Source organism: Talpa occidentalis, unplaced genomic scaffold, assembly GCF_014898055.3.
Source record: "Talpa occidentalis isolate TD23 unplaced genomic scaffold, MPIMG_talOcc4v2.1 talOcc4.10, whole genome shotgun sequence".
Lineage (NCBI taxonomy): Eukaryota > Metazoa > Chordata > Mammalia > Eulipotyphla > Talpidae > Talpa > Talpa occidentalis.
This window is the reverse complement of record NW_023600993.1, coordinates 60,785,722-60,804,689: the sequence shown is the minus strand read 5'-3', so window position 1 is coordinate 60,804,689 and position 18,968 is coordinate 60,785,722. Positions and strand designations below refer to the sequence as shown.

The 18,968-nt window shown below is 40.2% G+C and overlaps 1 protein-coding gene across 1 annotated transcript in view; it reads left to right on the top strand.

Moving 5' to 3' along the window:
• Positions 1-963: 963 nt before the first annotated feature.
• ZPBP (zona pellucida binding protein) overlaps positions 964-18,968 on the top strand; it is a 172,569-nt gene continuing 154,564 nt past the window's right edge. The window contains exons 1-2 of the mRNA XM_037493318.2: positions 964-1,139; positions 3,264-3,344. Coding sequence (XP_037349215.1) covers positions 1,013-1,139; positions 3,264-3,344 — 208 coding nt within the window. The 5' untranslated portion in view covers positions 964-1,012. The remainder of the gene's footprint in view (positions 1,140-3,263; positions 3,345-18,968) is intronic.

Here is an 18,968-nt window from a genome sequence, read left to right as displayed (position 1 = left end):
GTCTGAAGAGCCATGTGGGACCCTCGCTGGCAGGTAGGGAACAAACCGGGGCTGCAGAGGTGCGGTGCTCGTCAGGGCAGGCCCCATATTATTTTTTTAAAGATTTATTTATGAATACAAGAACTGGGGTACAGTTCAGAGGTGTGGGAGGTGAGAGGATTCACCAGAGACAGAGTGGGGAACAGTACAGGCAGATTAACCAAAGTACACTGCTGAGGGAAGCAATGGGCCAGTCAGGAGAGGTCTGCTGTGCCATGTGGCTTGCTCCCTGGCTGGCTGCAGAGGCCGCTGACAGCTTCATATGTTGCTCATAGGTTGCACTTAATCCCTTGCGCCACCAGGGAGGCCCCCTATCTTTCACATTATTTCGCTTTAAGTGGCCACCCAGCTCAGGCATCATTAAGCGAGGCTGGGAACATGTTACCTCCCCCTTTTATGGCCATATGTCCTTAACGACTTCATCTGTTCTTTCCAGCAAGTTTCTTCCTAGGTTAAGGGCTCAACTTTCATTCCCATTTAGTTTATGTTCCATTTACCTCCCAATTACGTTCAATACATAAGTACTAGTATCTGATATTCTAGATCCAAACAATTCTCTGAGGACTGTACTTGTCTGAAATCACTCACTTCCCACGACCTAAGTCTCAGGTGGGCCCTACCGAGGGGCTCCTCCCACCAAAGTGCTGATGAAAAGCCTTTCCTGTGCCCACGACCGCACTCACAACGGACAGGCGCGGGCCGTGGACGGCGGTTCTCCCAGGTGCGGAATGTTGGCCGTATCGCTAATCTTCCCTGCGCGTCCGCGAAGCACGACACCCGCCCTCCCCCCTCTCCCAGCGCCCGGGGAGGCCCCTCCGGCGGGTGGGCTCGGGCGGGCGCGGCCGGTCTCCCCCGCCCGGCCGAGCGGCGGCCTTTCCGCCGGGCTTCCGGGTCGCTGCGGCCGACTTCCGGGGGGCGCGCGCCGCCTAACGACCTTCCGAGCCGACGGTCGGCGGGTGGCGGCGGCGTGCGAATGGAGGCCACGGCCCCCGGCCGGGCTCGGCGGGGCTGGCGGCGGGCCCCGGCCGTGGGCTCCCGGCTCTGCCGGGCCGCGGGCGTCCTCCTTCTCTCCGCCTTGGTCGTGCGGGCGCACCTGCCAGGTGAGGCCCCGGCGCCCAGAATGGCTTTCTGTGTCACGTGCCTTCGCCGGGCTGAAGCGCCGTCCTCACGGCTCCCTGCCTGGAGAGGTTGATTTTTTGTAGAAGCCACACAGAGGAACCGAAACTTCCATGGGGAAGCAAGTGACGGGTGAATTGAATAAACGTATAGGCGGAAGATACCGAGACACCCGAGTTCAAGTTACACGGTTAAATTGGTGGTTAATAAACTCCCGGAATTAGCCGGCGGGTCATTGGCCCGCTTTCCGTTTTAGAGTGTGAGCTCCAATGGGCTGTGCTCGCTAGCTATTTCAAAAGGAGTGGGCGTCCCGCTGAGCTGTGGTTATCCGTTGTCATGGAGCGCCTCCTGTTGGTGCTAGCTTTGAGACACAGGGAAGGTTGGGATTTGTAAGTGTTGCCGAATCCAATTGTTTCCTTCCGTGTGTCTAGAGAAACAAAAATGTTTTCCCATCCTGTTTTCAAGCTATATTTAAGATACTGATGAAGAGTGAGAGTTTAAACTGTTGTGATTTAACTGGTTTTGGCTGCATTTTTTTTTTTGACTTTAAATGTTAGACTCAAAATGAAAATAAATTACCTCCGAGGATTGAACAATAGAAAGCACACAAAAGATTTGTTTAAAATACTATTTTTTTTTTATAGAGGCATGTTTTTTAATTTATTTATTTGTTTGTTTGTTTTGTTTATACAAGCACTGGGTACAGTCAGAAGCACGGGAGGGTGAGAGAATTCACCAGAGCCAGAGCGGGGAGCTGAGCAGGCAGAAGAACCGAAGTACACTGCTGAGGGGAGCAGCGGGCGGCAGGAGAGGTCTGCGCGCCATGTGGGACCCTCCTCTGGTGGCGGGGGAGCAGCCGGGGATCGAACCGGTGCCGCATAGGCTGCGGGCAGCTTTGCAACCCAGCGCTCAACTGCTGCGCCACCGGGGAGGCCCTAAAATACTTTTTTTTTTTTTTTTTTTTTTTTTTTAAAGGTGGATGGGAAATGAAGCCCTCCTAATGTGTAAATGTACACATGGAGGAAGTAGGTACGGGATGAGGAGAAAGAAATGGTGTAATTAGAAGATTAGAAGATAGGCCAAGCCTAGGCATCAGTAGTCCCAAGATCATTCTAATGTAATTAGAGAATGGCCAGTAACCTTTAACTGTGCTGGAAAGCTTCCTGGCCATGGTCTGTAGACTACATATGATAGTATCTAGGGGTTGTGTGTGCCTTATCTTTCGATCCAATAAAATCAGACCTGATGTGTAAGAAAAAAAAAAATAAGCAGACTATTTTATTATTAAGTACTAAATAGTAAGGGCTTGTATTTATATTGTACTTTATACAGTATTCAGTTCCTATAAATAACTCTTAATTCTGGAATTTAGTTCTGTCTTGTAGATGAAAACAAACAGGTAGTGTTTTAAAGTGATTTTCCTAAAGCCCGTAGCAGAGTTAGGGTTTCAATTAAGGTCTTCTGACTTTAAATATTCTTTTCTTTGTATTTTACTCCCTCTGATAAAGGTTATTTGAGGGATAGCATTTTGGTTGATAGCAATGTATGGTTGATAGCATTTTTTTCTGCTGCCCCTCTAAGTTTTTGTGTGCAAATTAGCGTTTGCTCACTCTACAATGACTGAAGACTATCATGATAGATCATATTTTACAATTATTTAATGTTTATGTGTGTCAGGCATAGTGCTTGGTACTGATTTTTGATAAGTTAAACATGGATCTTAATTATAACCTAATTAGGAAAAATGACATGTGCATAAAGAACTCTGATACAATGTACAGTGTTAGAAGTGCTATTGTTAAAAGGTAAGAATGATAAGAACAAACAAGGTTTGAAGGAGGTGGACCTTGAAGGGCTGGGGACTAGGTCTTTTAAAAAGGGAGATTGTATTCTGGAGGTAAGATGTGATAGTCAGAAGCAGGGGCCAGCTTAATGTCATTAGAACATATGAGGGGAGTAGTTGGGACAGAGATACACAATGTCAAAGGAGATTGATTTATGGTTCTCCTTTTTAACAAAGATTAAATGTGCTATAATACTATGCTACTTCAATATCTTGGAATTTCTAGTGAGGGAATTTGCTCATCATTTCTTTTTGTTTACGACAGTTGGATATTTGGTTCGATTACCAAGAGCTTTACACTTGACCCAAGATTCAGTGAAAATAGTGGGATCACCAAGTTTTCCAGGTATTAATAGATTTTCCCAATAATCTTAAGAAAATAAAATTAACCATTGCTTAAATTTTATCAATCTTGTCCAAAAGACTATTGTTCCCTACTTAATCTCTCGTAAGGCTATTTTTCCTTTATGAAAATGAATTAAAGATGTTTCCATGTTGTTAGAGTCATCCAGGTTTAATTCTGTTTGCTATAACTGCTTTGGTGTATAAAAATTAATTTCTAAAAGTTATCAAATTAAAGTTGTCTGTGTCTTTTTCTTGTTATTACATAACAACTTACTATAAAATTAATTGTATGCAGTTCAGATATGTTAAAATATTTTTCAAATGAGAGCTATATAACATCAAGATTACTTAGATTATATTAATGAGATTGGATTATAAGATTAGATCAGATTGATTAATAGATTGGATTAATAAGATTTTGCAGTCATGTGAACCATAAATGCATATATATATATATTTTTTTTGTGTGTGTGTGTGTGTGTGTGTGTGTGTGTGTGTGTGTGTGGGACCCTCGCCGGTGACCGGGAAATGAACCGGCGCTGCAGAGGCTGCGGGCAGCCTTGTAGCCCAGCGCTCAACCGCTGCGCCACCAGGGGAGGCCCAAATGCATATATATTTTATTGAAATAAATTCACATGCCTTAAAGTTTCCCCTACAAATATATAATGCAGTGGTTTTTAGAATACTGAAAAGGTTGTGCAACCATCAGCACTGTGTAGTTTCACAGCATTCTCACCATTTCAATAAGAAATGCAGTACCCTTTATGCAATCAGTTTCCCAATTCCTGCAAACCTCTAGTCTACTTTCTGTCTCTATCAATCTGTACATTTAATTTAAGTGGAATCATTCTGGCCTTTTGTGTCTGACTTCTCTCACTTTTTTGAGGTTCGTTCATGTTATAGAATGTGTCAATATATAGAATATATCACTTGTTGTTTGAAGTGATATATAGAATAGAATATATCACTACTTCCTTATATGGTTGAATAATATTCCATTGTATGCATACGTACTACATTTTGTATTTTCATCAATTGATTTGGGTAATTCTCACTTTGTATCTATTATGAATGAACAGTAGTACCTTTATGAACATTCCCAAGTACATTTGTGCCTGAAAATAGTTTTTAATTCTCTTAGGTATGTAACTGGGTTAAAATTACTAAGACATGTGGTGAATCAATAATTTACAAACTATTATTCAAAGAATCTGCAGTATTTTTTCAGATCGTCAATGTATAAGGATTTAACTCTCCCAATATCTTTGCTAACATTAGTCATTGCCCATTTTTGTTTGATTTTAGCCTTCATAGTGTATGTGAAGTAGAACTTCACTGTGGTTTTGATTTACATTTCCATTGGGACTAATGATGTTGAACCTGTTTTCATGTTTTTATTATCTATGCTTGCTAAATGCCTGTTCAAATTCTTTACCCATTTTTAAATACAATTTTTTTTTTCATTGAGTTGGAGGAATTTTCTGTATATGAGAAACTTTCAGATATTAGATTTGCAGATATTTTTTCTCTAATTTTGTGGATTGTGTTTTCAGTTTGTTAATAGTATCCTTAATCATGCATTTTAAACTTTGATAAAGTCTAGCTTCTATTTTTTTTATAAGTACTCATGCTTTAGGTATCATACTAAAAAAAAAATTCCTAATAGTTTTAGCTCTTAAATGTAGATCTTTATTATTTATTTTAAAGATTTATTTTTATTTATGCATATAAGAACTGGGGTGTAGGCTAGAGGTATGGGGGGAGGGTTGAGAGGAGTCACGAGAGACAGAGTGGGGAGCAGAACAGGTGGATCTACTGAAATACACTGCTGATGGGAACAGTCTGGAGAGGTCTGTCTCACCATTGGCCAGGGATCAAACTCACACCACAATGGCTGAGGATAGCTTGATAGTGCTGACTTTAACCCCTGCGCCACCAGGGAGGCCCTGGATAAGTTTTCTTAATTTGGTTTTTGAATTGCATTTTGCTATTGGGTAAAAATAAAATTGAGTTTTACAAGTTCATGTTGTATCCTGATACCCTGCTGAATCCTTTATTCTATATTTTTGGGAGGGGGTGAATTATTTCTTAGACTTTTCTATGTACTATGTCATGTCATATATAAGATCACCTCATTTGCAAACAGTTTTTTTTCTCCCTTTCCATTCTGAATGCCGTTTTTTTGTTTTGTTTTGTTTTGTTTTTTACAGTTTCTCTGGTTAGAACCTCCAATTCATTATTAGTGACAACAGATATTTTTACCTTGTTCTTTATATCAAGTGTAGGGAACGGTATTATTCTTTCACCAGTATGATTTTAGCTGTGAACTTTCTATAGTTCCCCTTTATAATTTTGAGAAAGTTTATTTGTGTTCCAAGTTTGTGCTATTATTGTGAAAGGATTTTGGACTTCATCAGTTGCTTTTTTTGCGTATATTGAGATCATAGTGTGGTTTTTACCTTTTTCTTTAATTAACTGGTATTGATTGATTTTTCTATTTTGAACTAGCCTTGCATTCCTGTTATAAATTCCACTTGGTTATAATATATAAACCTTTGTCATGCTGCTGGATTTAGCTGCTAATATTTGAAGATTTTTAATGGATATATTCATAAGGAAAATGGTCTGTAATTTTGTTGTGTTATCTTTGATTTTAATTTTAGTGTAATAGTGCTTTTACAGCATTAGCTGGGATGGCTTCTGTTCATTTCTAATTTTTAGAAGAGCTTGTGATGATTATTGTTGATTCCACTTGTTTGGTAAAATTTAGCAGTTGACTCCATCTGACTGGGATTTTCTTTGTGGGAAGTTTTTTCATGACTAATTTGATGACTTTATATTTTAGATCTATTCAGGTTTTCTATTTCATTTTGTTTTCTGATGAGAAATAAGATACTTTATTGAAGATTATGTTTATATGATGAATTGTTTCTCTCACTGTTCTCGTGATTTTGGTTTTCTTTGTTTGTTTGTTTAGGATTTTGAAAAATTTGATTATGTCTCCATGTGAATCTCTTTGAATTTTATCCTAGTAGGAGTTCACTTAGCTTCTTGGGTGTGTAGACTCATGTTTTTCATCAATCTTGGGAAATTTTTGCCTTTGTTCCTTCATATATTATTTTTTCCCCTTTCTCTCTACTCTTCCAGGGAATTTTCACCTGTATGTCTGGTGGTTTTGAAACCAAGCAAACTCAGAGGAAACAGTAGGCTATCACTGCACACATATGACTGCAGAGCATGACTTAAAAGCAGAAAGGACATAACTTAAAGGACATTACTTATTTACAAGGAGTGTGTAAAGGTGGAGCAGAGTGTGTAAAGAGACAGAAAGAAGAGACAGAAAGAGAGACAGAGAGAGAGGGGAGGAGGGAAGGTAGGGAAAGGTGGGAGAGAGAGAGTGTGAAAGATATGAGAGAGAATGAGAATGAAAATGTCCAGGCTGACCTGAAGCTGGATGCAGTCTTTCCTACCCTAGGTAGTATCAGTTCAGACACTGGACTCCAAGCAGGAGCTGGCTATCACAACATGTCAGCTGCCCTGCTCAGCAAGTTAAGCTGGGACTGGCTATGTGGAAGAAGGTACTGATCACTGATTAAAAGTGGAACACTGGGGTCTGGACACATGGTGAAGAGAACAAAAGCTTGTTCAAAGACCAGAAGTAACTGGTGTGGGGGACAAAGGTCAAGCTGATGCCATTCGTTCCACTGCCAACCTATTTCTCACCCTTTTAAAATCTTCATGAGGGCCTCCCCTGCTGGTGCAGTGGTTGAGCGCTGGGTTGCGAAGCTGCCTGCAGCCTCTGCAGCGCCGGTTCTATCCCTGGCCACTGGCGAGGGTCCCACATGGCATGACAGACCTCTCCTGCTGTTCCTACTGCTCCCCTCAGCAGTGTATTTCGTCAGTCTGTCTGTTCTGTTCCCTGCTCTGGCTCTGGTGAATTCTCTCACCCACCCGCGCTTCTGACTGTACCCAGTGCTTGTATAAATAAATGAATAAATTTAAAAAAAATCTTCATGAATGTTTTATTACTCCCCTGACTCCTAACCTCCCCTGTTCAGGAAGTCAGGAGATTTGGAGCTTGGAAAGCTCCAAAATCTATCTTTAGCACCACCCCACTGCCTTGGAGATTGTTAGTTCCAGTCACCCTTCGGGTAGCAGGGCAGGGCAAGGGTGTGCAGGTGGGTTGTGGGTCCACACTTTGCACTGTTCCGGTGCAGGCAAGACTGGTGCATTATGAGAGCACAGAGGCCACTAACCTTGGCTCAGTTAATCTGTGGGCACAGCATACCAGGTCTCACAGTGTCCTGCTCCAGTGCTAACATTGGTGGATCAAAGTGCTCTGCTGGCAGAGCCTATAGCCTTCATTCACTTGCTTGTCACCAACCTAATCATGTAATTTGTGGTTGTGTGCCTGGTGCCATAGAACATGCAGATAGGGGGCAGCAAGCCAGGTGATAGTGGTGGCCCATGTGGTCCAAAGGTCTGGCAGTTATCAAAAGAAGCTGGAAGCCACAGAGCAGGGAAGTTGCATGAGATGGACAGAAGCAGCTTCCCCCATTGAGAAGACTTGGAAATAATCTCCTCCAGCAGTTTCTCACAGTACTCTGAGTACTGCTCATTTATCTTTATTCCTTATTCGTTTATTTTTTGTTTTGATTTGGTTTATCGGGTTGGATAATTCCAAACTGATCTATCCTCAAGTTTCTGATATTCCTTCCTGCTTGCTTGATTTGTTGCTAATTTTGTATAGCGAATTTTTCCTTCAGTTATTGTAGTTTTAAATCTATATAATTTGTATAATTTCTATGTATTAATAATATTATTTTTTTAATTTTAATTTTTATTTTTGTGTAGGTGAACTATGGTATGAGCCAGAGGTGTGGGGGGTGAGAGGATTCATTAGAAACAGAGTGGGGAGCAGAACAGGCATAGTTGTTGAAATGCACTGCTAAAGGGAGCAATGGGGGAGACAGGAGAGGTCTGCTGTGCCATATGTGTATTAGCTCTCTGGTGAGGGATCAAACTCAGGCTATAGCAGTGATAGAGCTGAGGCTTAATTCCTAGGCCACCAGGGAGTCCCTGTATTAATATTCTTTATTTGAAATATTGTACTCATACTTTTCTGTAGTACTACAGACATGGTTTCTTTGGTTGTATTTAAAATAACTGATTTAGACTCTTTGTCCAGTATATCCAACCTTTGGTCTTCATTGGACCGTTTCTATCAATTACTTTCTTTTACTTTCCTGCATTTGGCTATACTTTCTTGGTTTTTGCATGTCTTATAATTTATTTATTTATTTTTTTTATATTAAATTTTATTTTTATATTCCCCCATACAATTGCAAACGCCCCATTCTGACCCCAATCCTTCCCCTCCGCCCCCCACCCCCAAAAAGTGTCTCTGGTTCATAGTTTTTTGTTGATTTTGATTTTCACTTTCTTATATTCATTTTCCTGGTCCCTTATTTAAGTTTTCTAGATTCCTGCTATGAGTGAGACCATCCGGTATTTTTCTTTTTCTTTTTGGCTTATTTCGCTGAGCATGATCCCTTCCAGTGCCATCCATGTTGCTGCAAATTGCATGTGTTTATCTTTTTTGAATGCTGAGTAATATTCCATGGTATATATGTACCACATCTTCTTGATCCAGTCATCTATTTTTGGGCATTTGGGTTGTTTCCAAAGCTTAGCTATTGTAAACAGTGCTGCTATAAACATAGGAGTGCAGGTGCTCTTTGGAATTGATGTTTCTGTGTCCTTTGGGTAAATACCTAGGAGTGGAATTGTTGGATCATATGGAAGCTCTATGTTTAGTAGGTCCAGAAATCTCCACACAGCTCTCCATAGTGGTTGGACCAGTTTGCACTCCCACCAACAGTGCACAAGAGTTCCTTTTTCTCCACATCCTCGCCAACATTTGTTGTTGCTAGTTTTTTTAATATGTGCCATTCTCACTGGTGTGAGATGGTATCTCATGGTAGTTTTGATTTGCATTTCCCTGATGACAAGTGATGTTGAACATTTTTTCATATGTCTGTTGGCCATTTGCATGTCCTCTTCAGAGAAGTTTCTTTTTAGCTCTTCTGCCCATTTTTTGACTGGATTATTTTCTTTGTTGTTGCTGAGTCTCATCAGCTCTTTGCAGATTTTTGTGATCAGTCCTTTATCATTAGTGTTGGGTGCAAAAATGTTCTCCCAGTTGGTGGGGTTTCTCTTTGTTTTTGTTATTGTCTCTTTTGCTGTGCAGAAGCTCTTTAATTTGATGTAGTCCCAGCTGTTTATCTTTCTCTTCACTATCACTGCTTTGGGTGATGTGTCTGTAAAGATGTCTTTGATGTGCAAATCCCGTAGTGTTTCGCCTATATTTCCTTCTATGTATTTTATGGTTTCAGGTCTTATGTCTAGTTCTTTAATCCATTTTGAGTTGATTTTTGTGTATGGTGTGAGGTAGTGGTCAAGCTTCATTCTTTTGCATGTAGCGACCCAGTTTTCCCAGCACCATTTATTGAACAAACTTTCTTTGCTCCAATGCATAGTCTTTGCTCCTTTGTCAAAGATTAGTTGACCATAAATCTGTGGGTTTATTTCTGGATTTTCTATTCGATTCCATTGGTCTGTATGTCTGTTCTTGTTCCAATACCATGCAGTTTTGATGATTATGGCTTTGTAGTATAGTTTGAAGTCTGGGAGTGTGATGCCTCCATTTCCTTCTTTTTTTTTCAGTAGAGCTTTGGCTATTCGGGGTTTTGGTGATTCCATATGAATTTCATCAATAATTGTTCTATTTCTTTGAAGAATGCCATTGAGATTTTGATTGGAATAGCATTGAATCTGTATATTGCTTTTGGTAGGATGGCCATTTTAATAATGTTTATTCTTCCAATCCATGAGCAGGGGATGTCTTTCCATTTCTTTGTGTCTTCTTCTATTTCTTTTAACAGTGTTTTATAGTTTTCTTTGTATAGGTCCTTTACCTCTTTTGTTAGATTTATTCCAAATATTTGATTTTTTTTGTTTCGATAATAAAAGGGGGTGGTTTTTGATTTCTTCTTCTTCAGATTTATTGTTTGTGTATAGGAAGGCTACTGACTTTTGCGTGTTGATTTTGTATCCTGCCACTTTACTGAATTGATTGATGAGTTGAATTAGTTTTTCTGTGGAGATTTTGGGGTTCTCTATGTATATTATCATATCATCTGCAAATAGTGATAGTTTGACTTCTTCTTTTCCTATTTGGATTCCTTGGATGTCTTTCTCTTGTCTTATTGCTCTGGCTAGGACTTCCAGTATTATATTGAAAAGCAGTGGTGAGAGTGGACATCCTTGTCTTGTTCCAGATCTTAATGGAATTGCTTTCAGCTTTTCACCATTGAGAATGATACTGGCTGTTGGCTTGTCATAGATGGCCTTTATGATGTTGAGGTATGTTCCTTGTATCCCAAGAATTTCAAGGGCTTTTATCATGAATGGGTGTTGCACTTTGTCGAAAGCTTTCTCAGCATCTATTGATATTATCATATGGTTTATATTTCTTTTTGTTGATGTGTTGGATAACGTTGATTGATTTTCGGATGTTAAACCATCCTTGTGCCCCTGGAATGAATCCAACTTGGTCGTGGTGAATTATCTTATGGATACTTTGTTGGATTCTGATAGCTAAAATTTTATTGAGGATTTTTGCATCAGTGTTCATTAGGGAGATTGGCCTATAGTTTTCCTTTTTTGTGTTGTCCTTATTCGGTTTTGGTATTAGTGTAATATTGGCTTCATAGAACGTGTTTGGTATTGTCCCTTCCTTCTCAATTTTTTGGAAGAGTTTGTGAAGGATAGGCACTAATTCGTCTCTGAATGTTTGGTAGAATTCATTTGTAAATCCATCAGGTCCTGGGCTTTTGTTTTTGGGGAGGTTTTTAATTACCATTTCAATTTCGCTGCTTGTAATTGGTCTGTTTAGGTGTTCTATTTCTTCTTTATCTAGCTTTGGGTGATTGTAGAGTTGTAGGAATTTGTCCATCTCCTCTAGATTGTTGAACTTGTTTCCATATAACTGTTCATAGTAGTTACTGATTATTCTTTTGATTTCTGCTGTGTCCGTTGTGATTTCTCCTCTTTCATTTATGATTCTGTGTATTTGTGCTTTCTCCCTTTTTTCCTTTGTGAGCCTGGCTAGGGGTTTGTCTATTTTATTTTTTTTCAAAGAACCAGCTCTTGGTTTCATTGATCTTTTGGATTGTTTTTTTAGTTTCAATTTCATTTATTTCTGCTTTGGTTTTTATTATCTTTTCTTCTACTGGTTCCGGGGTTTTTTTGTTGTTCTTTTTCTAGATCTTTGAGTTTCGAGATTAGGTTGTTTCTTTGAGTTCTTTCTTGTTTTTTGATGTGAGCTTCTATTGCTATATATTTCCTCTTATTACTGCTTTTGCTGCATCCCATACATTTAGGATATTGGTGTCCTCCTTGTCATTCAATTCAAAGAATTTTTTAATTTCTTCTTTGATCTCCTCGTTAGTCCAGTGGTCTTCCAGTAGTGTGGCTTTTAATCTCCATGAGGTAGGATAGTTCCTTGCCTTCTTTTTATGATTTATTTCTAGTTTGATGCCTTCGTGGTCAGAAAAGATGGTTGGTATGATTTCAATCTTGGTGTATCTGTTGATGTTTGTCTTGTGCCCCAGTATGTGATCGATCCTGGAGAATGATCCGTGTGCGCTTGAGAAAAATGTGTACTCCGTTTTTTTTGGGTTTAGTGTTCTATAGATGTCTGTTAAGCCCAAATGCTCTAGGTCCTTATTTAGAGCTTTAGTTTCTTTACTTATTTTTTGTCTTGTTGATCTATCCATTGTTGATAGTGGTGTGTTGAAGTCTCCCACTACATATGTGTTTTCTCTGATGTCTGTTTTCAGAGAGGACAACAGTTGTCTGATATATTTTGGTGCTCTTTCATTTGGTGAGTATATGTTAATGAGTGTTATTTCTTCTTGAAGTATTGTCCCCTTAATCATAATGTAGTGACCATTGGGGTCTCTTTTTATTTTTTTGAGTTTGAAGTCTGTTTTTTCTGATATAAGTATAGCTGTTCCTGCTTTCTTTTTTGGCCCATTTGCTTGTAGGATTGTTTTCCATCCTTTGACTTTGAGCCTATTTTTATCTTTTGTAGCTAAATGTGTTTCCTGGAGACAGCAAAAGGTTGGGTTTTGTTTCTTAATCCAGGCTGCAACTCTGTGTCTTTTTATTGAAGAGTTTAGTCCATTTACATTTAGAGTTAATATTGATATGTTAGCATCTGTATTTGCCATTATGTTTGTCTTTCCTTTGATTTTATTTATTTATTCTTTTAATAACTTTTTTTTTTTTTTTTTTTTTTTGGTCTTCTTTCGTTGTTATTCGTCCCTCTGAGGTTCTGGCTTTAGGATTCCTTGTAGTATTTTTTGGAGTGGGGGTTTAGTCGCAATGAAATTCCGGAGTTTCTCTTTGTCTGGGAAGGTCCATATTCTTTCTTCATGGAGGAAAGAGAGCTTTGCGGGATAGAGTATTCTTGGTTGGCATCTGTTTTCTTGGAGTCTGTTGACTATGTCCCTCCACTCTCTCCTTGCCCGTAGTGTTTCTTCAGAGAAGTCTGATGTCAGCCTGATTGGTTTTCCTTTGAATGTTATCTGTTTCTTCCCTCTTGTCAGCTTCATTATTTTTTCCTTGTCCTGGATTCTTGGGAGCTTTACTATTATGTGTCTTGCTGTGTTTTTCCTTTCGTCGTGGAAGTTTGGTGTTCTTCTTGCTTCTTGTATATCAATTTTCAGCTCCTTCTTCTCATTTGGGAAGTTCTCTTCAATTATATCCATGAATATTTTCTCTGTTCCTACATCTCTCTCCTCTCCTTCTGGAATTCCTATAACTCTTATATTTCCTTTCCTCATGGAGTCAGATAGTTCTCGAAGTCTTTCTTCATTCTTTTTCCTTCGTACTTCTCTTTCCTTTTCTGTTTTGGTTCTTTTTATTTCTGTGTCTTCAAGATTACTTATTCGTTCTTCCATTTCATCTATTCTGCTTTCATTGCTTTTCCCAGAGTTCTTTAGTTCCACCATTAATTCTTTGATCTCCTGCATTTCTCTTACTTCCCTCTTTAGGGACTCAATTTCCTTCTTCTGATCTATCACTTTTTTAATCATGGCAATTTTAAATTCTCTTTCTGGAAGGCTCAGAAGTTCTTCCAAGTTGCTGTCGTTGCAATCTGGGGAGTGGTTTTCTTTTTGTCGTGTGCTTCTTTCCTGAGGAGTTTTAGGTTGCGTGTGGTTCTCTACTCCCTACTGTCTGTTTTCTAATTTGTCGTATGCGTTGGGACACTGTGTTGCTCGGACTGACTGACATCTTGGGTGAACTTCTCCGCTCCCCTCTGGCTCTTCCAGGAGCCATCTCTGTCTTCTGGGGGAGATTTCTGCTGGTTTTAGGCAGTTTTTACTGAAGAAATATCCCTGTTCTCAAATGGCGAAGCGGGATGCAGTCCCTGCGCCTCCGGTTTCAGGCACACTCTTCTGCGCACCTGGTCTGCCCCGGACGTGGGTGCCTGCTCCCTCTGTGGGCTCAGACTGCTGGTCAGAAGGGGCCTGGCGTGGAATAACTTCCCGGCTGGCCACTGGGTCCTCCAGAAACCTTCTGCCCTTTTCAAGCAGTCTTAAGAAATGTCCTGTTTTATAGGGTGTTAGTGACTTTTTTTTTCCTGGTCGCTAGGTGGCGCCAGAGATCTCTCCTATTGTCCTTGGGGGGCTGTTTTTCGCCTCCCCCCACCCCGTGGGACAGAGAACAGAGCGGGAATGGTAGGGTACACCTCAACAGCTTTGGGGTGCTGTGTCTGCCTTGTGCCCCACCGTCGTGGAGAATCCACGCCCCGAATTTTCGTGCCCCGGGTCTCAGTTCAAAGCCCTCAGTTCCAGGACGCGGGCTGTAGCCCAGTTCAGTGGCGCGGGAATGGCGCCTTTTGCACCCTGCTCCCGTGCCTGGGCGCCTGGTTCCTGCTCACTCAGGGAGGGACCTTCACCTCAGTGAGGACCTCCGTGCGTCTCCCCTCAAGCCTAGGTCGCAGGCGCGGGGACCTGGGCAGCCGCGATCCAGGTCTGCACTTGCTTTTCAAGCTCGCTGAGCGCGCTGCTTTCCCGCGCAGGCTTACCGGCAGCCTGGGCTGTGTGTGCGTCTCCCGGGGTCTTTGTTCTTCTCTAATGGCGCCCGGAGCCGTTCGCTCACCGCCGCCGTGGCGGATCCTGCAGGGTTCGCCTCAGCTCCCGTTCACGGAGTGTGGTGGCTGCAATAGTTCCTTTCCACTCACAGTCCTGCTTGCTGCGTCGTTTGTTCTTGTGGGCCGTTTTGGTTTGTTGTTTCCTCCTCTCTGCTGGTCGGAGAGTGCCGCCTCTGTGGCGGGGGAGGGGAGCAGGGTTCTGCGCTTCCCTCCCTTCTAGTCCTCTTTTATGGCCACTTTCTTCTTCGGGTAGTTTGCTGGAGTCACCCGTTTATCTTCCGTGTCCCAGTTCTCACTGGGACCTGCCGCTTTTCCTCCCTATTAACTTTTTTTAATGGGAGATCTTACTCGCAGCGTCTCCTCGCCGCCATGTTGCTCCGCCCCTCCTCCATGTCTTATAATTTAGGCTTTTAAATATAATGTAGCTGAGAAGGCTCCTGGAGGAGCCAGAGATGAGCTGGGAAGTTCACCCATGCCAGGCCCCTTCTGGCCTGTAGTCCCAGCCCAGAGGGGGAGCGGGAACCCACTGCCTGGGCAGACCAGGCGCGCAGGGAGTGCATCCCGCATCGCCATTTTAGAACAGGGATCTTTCTTCAGTAAAGACTGCTTGAAACTGACAGTTTCTGCTTGAAACTGACAGAGGGGAGCGGAGAAGTTCACACAAGATGCCGGCCAGTACCAGCAACACAGTGTCCCAATGTATACGGCAAATTAGAAAACAGACAGTAGGGAGTAGAATAAACACACGCAACCTAGCAACTCCTCAGGAAAAAAGCACAACACAAAAAGAAAACCACCCCCCAGATTGCAATGACAATAACTTGGAAGAACTTCTGAGCCTTCCAGAAAGAGAATTTAAAATTGCCATGATTAAAAAACTGACAAGTCATAAAGGAAAACAATGATAAGGGAAAAATAATCAACGATCAGAAGAATGAAATTGAGTCCCTAAAGAGGGAAGTAAAAGAAATGCAGGAGATCAAAGAATTAATGGAGGCACTAAAGAACTCTGGGAAAAGCAATGAAAGCAGAATAGATGAAATGGAAGAACGAATAAGTACTCTTGAAGACACAGAAATAAAAAGAACCAAAACAGAAAAGGAAAGAGAGGTACGAAGGAAAAAGACCTAAGAAAGACTTCGGGAACTATCTGACTCCATGAGAAAAGGAAATATAAGAGTTATAGGAATACCAGAAGGAGAGGACAGAGATGTAGGAACAGAGAAAATATTCAAGGAGATAATTGAAGAGAAATTCCCAAACGTGAAGAAGGAGCTGAAAATTGATATACAAGAAGCAAGAAGAATACCAAACTTCCACGATGAAAGGAAAAATACAGCAAGACACATAATAGTAAAGCTCCCAAGAATCCAGGACAAGGAAAAAATAATGAAGCTGACAAGAGGGAAGAAACAGATAACATTCAAAGGGAAACCAATCAGGCTGACATCAGACTTCTCCGAAGAAACACTACAGGCAAGGAGAGAGTGGAGGGATATAGTCAACAGACTCCAAGAAAACAGATGCCAACCAAGAATACTCTATCCCGCAAAGCTCTCCTTTCTCTATGAAGAAAGAATAAGGACCTTCCCAGACAAATGGAAACTCTGGAATTTCATTACGACTAAACCCCCACTCCAAAAAATACTACAAGGAGTCCTAAAGCCAGAACCTCAGAGGGACGAATAACAACGAAAGAAGGCCAAAAAAAAAAAAAAAGTTATTAAAAGAATAAATAAATAAAATCAAAGGAAAGACAAACACAATGGCAAATACAGATGCTAACATATCGATATTAACTCTAAATGTAAATGGACTAAACTTTTCAATAAAAAGACACAGTTGCAGGCTGGATTAAGAAACAAAACCCAACCTTTTGCTGTCTCCAGGAAACACATTTAGCTACAAAAGATAAAAATAGACTCAAAGTTAAAGGATGGAAAACAATCCTACAAGCAAATGGACCAAAAAAGAAAGCAGGAACAGCTATACTTATATCAGATAAAGCAGATTTCAAACTCAAAAAGATAAAAAGAGACCCCAGTGGTCACTACATTATGATCAAGGGGACAATACTTCAAGAAGAAATAACACTCATTAACATATACTCACCAAACGAAGGAGCACCAAAATATATCAGACAACTATTGTCATCTCTGTAAACAGACATTAGAGAAAACACATACGTAGTGGGAGACTTCCACACACCACTGTCAACAATGGATAGATCAACGAGATAAAAAATAAATAAAGACACTAAAGCTCTAAATAAGGATCTAGAGTGCTTGGGCTTAACAGACATCTATAGAAAACTAAACCCCAAAAAATCTGAGTAGACATTTTTCTCAAGTGCACATGGATCATTCTCCAGGATCAATCACATACTGGGACACAAGACAAACATCAGCAGATACACCAAGATTGAAAGCATACCAACCATCTTTTCTGACCATGAAGGCATCACATTAGAAATAAACCATAAAAAGAAGGCAAGGATCTCTCCTACCTCATGGAGATTGAAAACCACACTTCTGGAAGACCACTGGACTAACAAGGAGATCAAAGAAGAAATTAAAAAATTCTTTGAATTGAATGACAAGGAGGACACCAATTTACTAAAGGTATGGGATGCAGCAAAACCAGTAGTAAGAGGAAAATAGATAGCAAAAGAGGCTCACATCAAAAAGCAAGAAAGAACTCAAAGAAACAACCTAATCTCGAAGCTCAAAGATCTAGAAAAAGAAGAAAAAACCCCTCCAAAACAAGTAGGAGAAAAGAAATAATAAAAACCAAAGCAGAAATAAATGAAATTGAAACTAAAAAAAAAATCCAAAAGATCAATGAAACCAAGAGCTGATTCTTCGAAAAAATCAATAAAATAGACAAACCCCTAGCCAGGCTCACATAGGAAAAAAGGGAGTAAGCACAAATAAACAGGATCATAAATGAAAGAGGAGAAATCACAATGGACACAGCAGAAATCAAAAGAATATACAGCAACTACTATGAACAGTTATATGGAAACAAGTTCAACAATCTAGAGAAGATGGACAAATTCCTACAACTCTACAATCAACCAAAGCTAGATAAAGAAGAAATAGAACACCTAAACAGACCAATTACAAGCAGCAAAATTAAAATGGTAATCAAAAACCTACCCAAAAACAAAAGCCCAGAACCTGATGGATTTCCAAATGAATTCTACCAAACATTCAGAGACGAATTAGTGCCTATGCTTCACAAACTCTTCCAAAAAATTGAGAAGGAAGGGACAATACCAAACACATTCTATGAAGCCAACATTACACTAATACCAAAACCGAACAAGGATAACACAAAAAAGGAAAATTACAGTCCAACCTCCCTAATGAACACTGATGCAAAAAGCCTTAATAAAATTTTAGCTACCAGAATCCAACAGTGTATCCATAAGATAATTCACCATGACCAAGTAGGATTTATTCCAGGGACACAAGGATGGTTCAACATCTGAAAATCAATCAACGTTATCCAATACATCAACAGAAAGAAATATAAAAACCATATGATAATGTCAGTAGATGCTGAGAAAGCTTTCAACAAAGTGCAACACCCATTCATGATAAAAGCCTTTGAAATTCTTGGGATACAAGGAACGTACCTCAACATCATAAAGGCCATCTATGACAAGCCAACAGCCAGTATCATTCTCAATGGTGAAAAGCTGAAAGCATCTCCATTAAGATATGGAACAAGACATGGATGTCCACTCTCACCACTGCTTTTCAATATAATAGTGGAAGTCCTAGCCAGAGCAATAAGACAAGAGAAAGACATACAAGGAATCCAAATAGGAAAAGAAGAAGTCAAACTATCACTATTTGCAGATGATATGATATGATATACATAGAGAACCCCAAAAACTCCACAGAAAAACTAATTCAATTCATCAATCAGTTCAGTAAAGTGGCAGGCTACAAAATCAACACGCAAAAGTCAGTAGCCTTCCTATACACAAACAATAAATCTGAAGAAGAAGAAATCAGAAAAACCATCCCTTTTATTATCGAAACAAAATAACTTAAATACTTGGGAATAAATTTAACAAAAGAGGTAAAGGACCTATACAAAGAACACTATAAAACACTGTTAAAGGAAATAGAAGAAGAAACAAAGAAATGGAAAGACATCCCCTGCTCATGGATTGGAAGAATAAACATTATTAAAATGGCCATCCTACCAAAAGCAATCTACAGATTCAATGCTATTCCAATAAAAATTTCAATGTCATTCTTCAAAGAAATAGAACAATTATTGATGAAATTCATATGGAATCACCAAAAACCCCAAATAGCCAAAGCTCTCCTGAAAAAAAAAAAAAAAAAAGGGAATGGAGGCATCACACTCCCAGACTTCAAATTA